Source organism: Miscanthus floridulus, chromosome 9, assembly GCF_019320115.1.
Source record: "Miscanthus floridulus cultivar M001 chromosome 9, ASM1932011v1, whole genome shotgun sequence".
Taxonomy (NCBI): Eukaryota; Viridiplantae; Streptophyta; class Magnoliopsida; order Poales; family Poaceae; genus Miscanthus; species Miscanthus floridulus.
In genome coordinates, this window is record NC_089588.1 from 31965807 (window position 1) to 31973446 (window position 7640).

A 7640-nucleotide genomic window follows, 5' to 3' on the forward strand; every position below is an offset into this window, starting at 1 on the left:
ACCAGGCGCAAAAAGTGGGCGCAGACGGAGGTTGTCCCCTCGTGCGTGCGGGAAGTGAAGCGGGCGCAGCAGCCCCACATGCATGCGCGGGCGCATGCTTACCGCACAAGCAGGCAGGGCCGGGCCAGTAGGCGCGGCGACAACAGCAGCAGCAGCGCGTGGATAGGTGCGGCAGTAGCGTTCAGGTGGGCGGGCAGGAGTTGCATGCATGCGTTGTGGGGCCTGCCCAGGCAAAGTGGGAGGTGGAGGCACAGTGCATGCGTCCCTTCCGTTGGTCCACATGCATCCAAGGAAGTGCGACGCCTGCGCCATTTCCTACCGCATGCAAAGGAAGCGCGTCATGCGTGTGGCCGGGTAGTTGGAGCAGGCGTCCGGCGCTAGTCTTTTCCAAATAATAACCAAATGTATATATGGAGATTGGTATTTTCACCCCTACTTTAAAGATCAACTGTGATTTGATCATCATTTTTTTCAACTTTGTAATTTCATCCTTGTTTTTTTTAATCCAAAGCCATTAGTCATCCCTGTTATAGACTCTTATACCTCAAGGCTGAATAAATGAAATTAAAGAACAAAAAAATCAAAATAATAAAAGTCGATACTAGGTGTTGACCACATCTTAATCCTCCTAACTTCCGCCTATGGTTGATTAAGCATGTGCAACTTGTTAAACTTTGCTTAGATTTAAAATACTTACAAATGTTGCTATAAAAATTCTTTCAAAATGCTATACGGATATCTGAAATCAAAACAGAGATTATAATCACGTAATACTAAAAACCGAAGGGCAAAATCACATGGAAAAACTAGTCTTTTTTAACTGAACTGAACCTTTGTAAAAGGAACAAGGGTAAAATTTGCCTTTTTTTTTGAAAAAAAAACAAAGGCAAAACCAAAAGGTTAAATAAATAAGGGTAAAATTAAATTAGACCCCAAAACAGGGGAAAAAAACGCTTAGCCCCATATATATGGTTGATTTGTGTAAGCAGATGAATACATGGAGGATGTTGCCGTAACGTAACATGTGGTGCTACTGCAATACCAGCGCAGTAAGCTATGCAGCTCCTTATGTGCAAGGTTCTTTGATGTTACACATTGTACATGTTGGCAGAAAAGTAAAACTATATCTCTGTGTAAATCTACATATGTACAGCAACAATAAAAAAAAATTCTAGTGACTATAGTCTATAGTGCCTTCTGGTCCAATCTCTCGTTCCAGTTGAGGCACCTGATCAGGCTGCAGGAACCAATCACACGTTTGGTCAGATTTATTAACAGTTGGGAGCGGGTGCTGACTCATGGATATACGAACAGAATCTCCTCTTGACAGTTGCTGCCTCCTTTTGCCATCAAATGAAACCCATGCATTGCTTCTTGCCTCATCTGGTATCTGGTAAAGTTGCAAGTGCAATGGCAATCCAATAACGGTGCAAAGTTCATCAGTCAGCAAACCAAGGTATGTTGTGGGGTAAAACTTGACGAGCTAAAATGTTTGTACAGTACGTTAATTGAGGCTGCACAGAAACAATAGACATCTCATTAGTTGTTCAGTACCTTTAATTCAAGCCAGGCAGAATCCGGAAGGATGACAGGTCTAAATGACAGTGAGTGAGGGCAGATTGGAGTAAACAGCATGCATGGGACATTTGGATGAACCTAGACAAGAAAAAACAAAATGACCATAGTGAATTACTGTTCATTCAATTGATTTGTAGGTATGCACAGGAGAAGAAACAGTTCAGAGCTTAACACACATGAATGCAACAATACACTGTAAAAGCAAAGAAACAAGGCATAACACTGTTTCTAATTATTGAGCCCTTGACGTCTGCAAAGTGTTTTTTCTCCATAGAAACATGACATGGTAGACATTATATCTGTGTAACCAAAATATTGTCATTCCATGTAAAAGCAACAGCCCTATGCTTCATAAATAGGAAATATCCTTTTGTTACATGGAGCGAAAAGCATTTGAAGAGACAGGTCACAGGTGTCATCATGGCACAGGAAAATGAACTTTCCCATGTCATGATATGGTTTAATAATGGTTATAACTTGTAAGAATTAACCTACCATTGATCCCCCTGCTGCGGTAGAATATGCTGTGCTGCCAGTTGGTGTTGCAACTATCACCCCATCAGCTTGCACCTAGATATATTTTTGAGTTAGGAAAGTTATGGAATGTTTAAACAACAATACTGAATTTATCCATAAATACTTGTACTGAACGGAATAACATAATCTTCAGGGGTAGGAGGGCTAACTGTAGCAGGCTGGCTCAAAGTGTATCTACATTAGTATTCCAACAATTAGCTGGCAGCAAACAGTTCATGCAATCAATATATTATGCAAGAAAGTAAGCAGTAACTATTGACATTTAACTTGGAGAAAACTTGAAAGTTGGAACATAAAGTCAATACAGATATCCTTTATCATCCGACAATATTTTGAGAAAACAATCATAAAAACAGTAATAGAAAAAAAAAGGTAATTATGGCTTCTATAGTTCAATGCAGCTGTTGACTTGGTCAAGCATAATACAGCTGAGAAAAAAAAGCCTAACTTCATGACTCCATGTATTGAATTACAAAGCAGAAATATATAAAATAAACTATTAGATACACAGTGGCATGCAGTCACCAAGTGACAAGATGTAAAGAGAAAGAGATACATCTTTTTTCTAGGACTTTCTGAATCATACCTTAGTGATAAGGTGGTTATGCTCATAACACTCGATTTTTGATAGGTATGGATTGGAACCTCGATCAACAACAACTTCATTCAGCACATCAAATACTTTACCAGGCATTGCTTTTCCTTTACGAAAGATCTCACATCTTAGACGCATTCTAAGGGTTATATAAACTCCAAGTGTGTTGTTCCCATGGATTAAATCTCTCAAGTCTTGTCTGAAACCTTCGAACTGAGGTGAATAAAATGATAATATGCTTAGTTTCGACACAAAATAGCTTAGTCTGATAAAATTATCTCTGAGAGAATATTAAAACATACATTATGTGAAGTTAAGAACCCAAGAGATCCAAGATTGAAGGAGACAACAGGTGGTACAGAAGTTCTAAATAGGTTTGACGCATGCAAAATGAGTCCATCACCACCCAAGCATGTAACAAAATCAACTCGCTCATGAAGGTCACTGATTTAAACACAAAGCACTGTTAGTAAATAGTAATATGAAAATATATGCACCTTCGCACTTCACAAACATAAATGCTGACTTTGTACCTGGTATCTTGAGTATAGAAGGTTTGCACAAAACCATAACCTGGAATTCTAGCAAACGTATCATGAACATCAGGTTCCACAAGAACATTCATCTTTTCTTGATGATGCAGAAATGAAGCAACCTGAAAAGAAAGTGATTTGAAGTTTAGAATGCCAATTGCTATGTATTTTGCTGAACAAAGAAGAGAACTACTGCATATAAGACCATGAATTGTGTAGACAAAGTGACTATTAGAACAGCTCTGAAGAGAATTAAACTAAGACCATCTTTGCCTTTTTTAAGATATATTGCCAAAATTGATGCACTGAAATATTTATCGGTTGCTTAGCCACAGTTCCAAAATCACACCAAAGATTAACCCTACATGAAATGAGATCCTCCAGTACCTCACAAGAACAGGTTATGGTATCCAATCAATGCAATAACCAGCCAATATCCCTGTTTGTGTATCCCAGTTCTCCATACAGTTCTTTTAGCTTTAAAGCGAAGCCCTTAATTGCCAATTGTTAATCGACTAAAATCTTTCAACAAACTAAAACTAAAGAAAAACTTTAAACTATGCAAGAAACGACACATATATGTTCACTAACTAATTGCCTGTCAGGTACAGTCCTTAGATCTCTATTAATCTATTTTCCTATACCTTACCACAAAATAGTTATGTACTCGGTAGCAGAAAACAACAAAGTACCTCCAGAACATGAAACCATTTTCATGCACAAATTTCTCAAGTAGCAAATTCATTATATATGTCAAGAACCCTAAGCTTACTTGAGATGAGTAATCCATTGATACCAGATACAAGAAATTAATACAACCTGTGTTGGTACTGAAGGATCAAGGAAAAACAATATATATGCTCTAAATGGAAATTTGACATTCACCTCTTTAGCTTCTTCCATGAGCTCATCGCCTAATTTCTTCAAAAGTAAGACAGTCCTTGGAGGTGATTTCCACATAAGCATCTGTTGCTGGGTACTAGGATGCGTAAAAGCCAGAGATGATTCTGTTACTTTTTCTCTAGTACAAGAAAATCCATCTGTACGTACTAGAAACATCTCTGCTTTTCTTCTTGACTGGAGTCTAACGACACCAGTTGAAGAAGCACACATATTTCCATCAGCATCATCTGATTTGTTTCTCTCAAGATAAGGGGCACCATTCTTTTCAGCAGATTTTTGTGATCCAACCTGAACCTTTCCATTAGAACTGCTGGCAGATGCTCTAGTACCAACAGTAGCGACTGAAACTTCCGTTTCCTTTTCCTCAATTAATGAGGAGGCTCCATTGTTGGAAGGTTTTCCATTAGTGATACCTGAAGCAACTGATAGAATATAATCATTGTTAAATGATTTCCCATTTGAACTTTCCAGAACTGGAAACTCTGCTGCTTCATAGTCAATGGTTCCATTACGCTCCGCATTGAGATTTTGTTTTCTCCTTGAGACCAGCAAGCTACTTGATCGTCTCCTAGAGTTCAGAACAGATTTTGGATAAACCTTTTTGCTTCTAAAAAACTTGGTCATCTCTTTTCTAGAGAAAACATCACAAGTAGGAAATTGTGCTTTAAGGGGGTTACTCTCCAGTTTAAAGTTTGACAAGAGTTCTGCCCCGGTGCCAGGCATTTCGCCTTGTTGAGTGCTTTGATCATTGGAAAGGGCATTAGTGATCTCCAGATTATGACGAGCTGTCTCTATGTCTATCTCACATGATTCCCCATTGTTCATGGTCCTATCAGATTCCGTTATCGTACCATTTTCAGTTCCATTCATAGAGGAACTTGGGCTGCCCGTGCGCTGCATGGTCTCGTAACTTGTCAGGACCTTACCATTCCCATTTAGAGAGTGATTTTGGACAGCCCATCTCTCTGAACGAGTAACATACTGTTTCCATCTTGAGACCATTGCAGACGTCCTAGAAACACCTTCTTTGCTATGGAGATAAATGGGCTTCTTTGCGCCATCTGACACAAGAGCTGCAAATTGCTGAACCTGTTCAGCTGATGGTGCAGTTCCAATCTCAACTGGCATATTCACCACCTCTATCTTCCCAGATGAGACAAGTTCCTGAACTGCTGAAAGGTACAAATCATCTTTAACATCTTCTTCACGGAGATCAACTATAGTTTTGAATCCCTTTTCTAGTAGCCATGCCAGTCCCTCCTCACTGACTTGCCCTCCCCTCCAAAATGCAACTTCTAGCTCATCTGTTCCTGAATTATCTGACACAATCGAAAGGTACACCGGAAACCAATTTGCAAATAATGTCGGACATGGATAACCATCAGGCCTTGGGAAACCTGCATCGTAACAAGCGTTCTTCAACCTCTGCAGCTTCCTCCATACGTCCAACCCCCTGGGCTCACTCGGTCCAAGGTAGCTGGCAAGCGCCACCTGCATACTCTCACAGCAACACTTCATGTCTCCACGGAACAAGGCAAGCGGTGGGATCCTATCAGAGGTGCTGTCCTCAGATCCCTGGAAGGCACCTGCAACACCTGACCTCCCTGAGAGCACCTCATTCCTTCCCCGGTTCAGCAACGCCAGCATGCAGCCAAGGACGGCAGCGACCTTGTCTTCCAGCACTGGCAGATCCTCTGACTCCACATCATAGCGTACAGGGCACTCTCCTGTCTCTGGATCACAGAGTGCTGACATGACCGTGGTGTGGAGCTGCTCGGCAGCACGGAATATTCGGCAGTAGGCCTCAATCTCCGCGATGTCACCAGGCACCGGACCGATCCACAACAACTGGGACAGGTCCCTTGTGTGAAAATTCTACAAGAAACCATTCGATCCATCAAATACAGCATCATCGTCTCATCCATGACAAATGGAAGTAGGAAAAATACTCAATACAAAATTGGCATGGAGCTATCAATGCAAGCAAACAAGATAGGAAATCCAAGCTCATGTCTAGCATCATATTGCACTGCAGGACAAAATTCCTCCCAAGAATCAGGATAAACTACTTGATGAGCAAGTACAGGCCAACAGCTATATTTCGTACAGAACTAGGAAAGCTACTAATGAATGTTGTAGAACTAGACGCTGTCGAAGACCCCAGAAGCGCGTTCGGAGCTGCTCCCTAACTGTTTCGACGAGATGCTCTCTGCTCCCCAGCTGTTCGACGAAATGCTCAAGAACGGGGAAGGAGGGCCAACCAACCTGGGAATCGAGCCCGATCCGGGAACCGAAGGACGACGCCCGCGCGGCGACGCCATGGCGCGCCGCCCCCACCGCCGCCGATCGCCACCAGCACCTGCCGGCGACCCAGGCGATTCGCACCCCGCCGACAGACGCAGCCGGGAGCTTGACGGGCCCGTGCGGAGCGCAGACGTCGAGCATCAAGCCAAGCGCGGCGCCGGCGGCGGGGAGGAGGGGTCGGAGCCAAGAAAGGCCGGAGCTTTGCGCGGGGGCAGCTACGAGCCCTCGTCGAGGGAGCGCGGCGGCGTCGCTGTCGTGGCGGATGTTGTCCCGGCGAGCGCCCCGATGGCATCCACAGGAACGGGAAGCGAGGGCCTAGAGATCAGAATTGACTGGATTGTCGCGGTTGGTTCGTGAAAAAAGCCGTGGCCTTTGAGGGAGTGGAATCGTCGAAAACAAGGGGTGAAGGTGAAGGTGAAGGTGAAGGCAGGTGCGCCATTGCGATTGTGTGCACACTTGTTCCTCCTGCAACTGCCAAATGGAGCACAGTAGCACACACAGTACACAAAAAATGTTTGGAAACAAAATGTGGCTGGAAAAAGGGGAGACGGAGACGGAGGAAAGAGGGGAAGATGGAACCATGAGTTGAGATGAAAACGGGAGACAGAGGAAAGACGTGAAAACAGAACCATGAGTTGAGAATTTGAGATGAGTGAGGTTTCTTTTTCTGAAATTGACGTTCTTGGAGGGTTGCTAAATGGATGAGGTTTGAGTTGTGGGGATCCCGATCGTGGACCACAATGTGTGGTTGAGTTTGTAGATTGGTCTGGGTTCTGGTAAAATGGATGCCGTAGGGAACTGGTAGGTTAGTTTTGGTTTCAGAGATTTTTTCTTCATCCGCTACCTCTTAGACATCTCCAAGAGTTTCCAAAATTAGCTCTCAATTTAGATTTTTTTGCAAGATTAAAAAAACTCTTCAACAGCTCTCTGTCTCAACCCCTAATCTTGCTGCACATGGGAAAAACCATCCAATCACACAAAAATATACGCACGTGTATTGTTCTGCCAATCTAAAGGTAAAAGGACATGAAAAGAATAAAAAGTAGAATAAAGTTTCCAATACAAACACACAAGAGAGAAAGAAAGTATAAAAATGGTTAAAGGGATTTATAAATAGTTCAAAATTCCTGAAGCAAAATTACTTCTATATTTTAGAAGCAATTTCATAAACTGTTGGAAGAACCAACAAA

General features: G+C 42.5%; 1 protein-coding gene across 2 annotated transcripts; it reads right to left on the bottom strand.

Moving 5' to 3' along the window:
- Positions 1 to 950: 950 nt before the first annotated feature.
- Positions 951 to 7041, bottom strand: LOC136483630 (probable NAD kinase 2, chloroplastic). Of its 2 annotated transcripts, XM_066480744.1 has the most exons (8): positions 6412 to 6764; positions 4129 to 6021; positions 3244 to 3365; positions 3013 to 3154; positions 2702 to 2923; positions 2074 to 2148; positions 1555 to 1656; positions 951 to 1390 (listed from the first exon to the last, which is right to left on the bottom strand). In XM_066480744.1, exons 1-8 carry the CDS (start codon positions 6589 to 6591, stop codon positions 1172 to 1174), a joined length of 2955 nt encoding a protein of 984 aa, XP_066336841.1. In that variant the 5' UTR covers positions 6592 to 6764; the 3' UTR covers positions 951 to 1171. The 2 variants fall into 2 exon arrangements, with proteins under 2 accessions (XP_066336841.1, XP_066336839.1); XM_066480742.1 differs by lacking the exon at positions 1555 to 1656 and having other exon boundaries at positions 1376 to 1514; positions 6412 to 7041.
- Between the last annotated feature and the right edge of the window lie 599 nt (positions 7042 to 7640).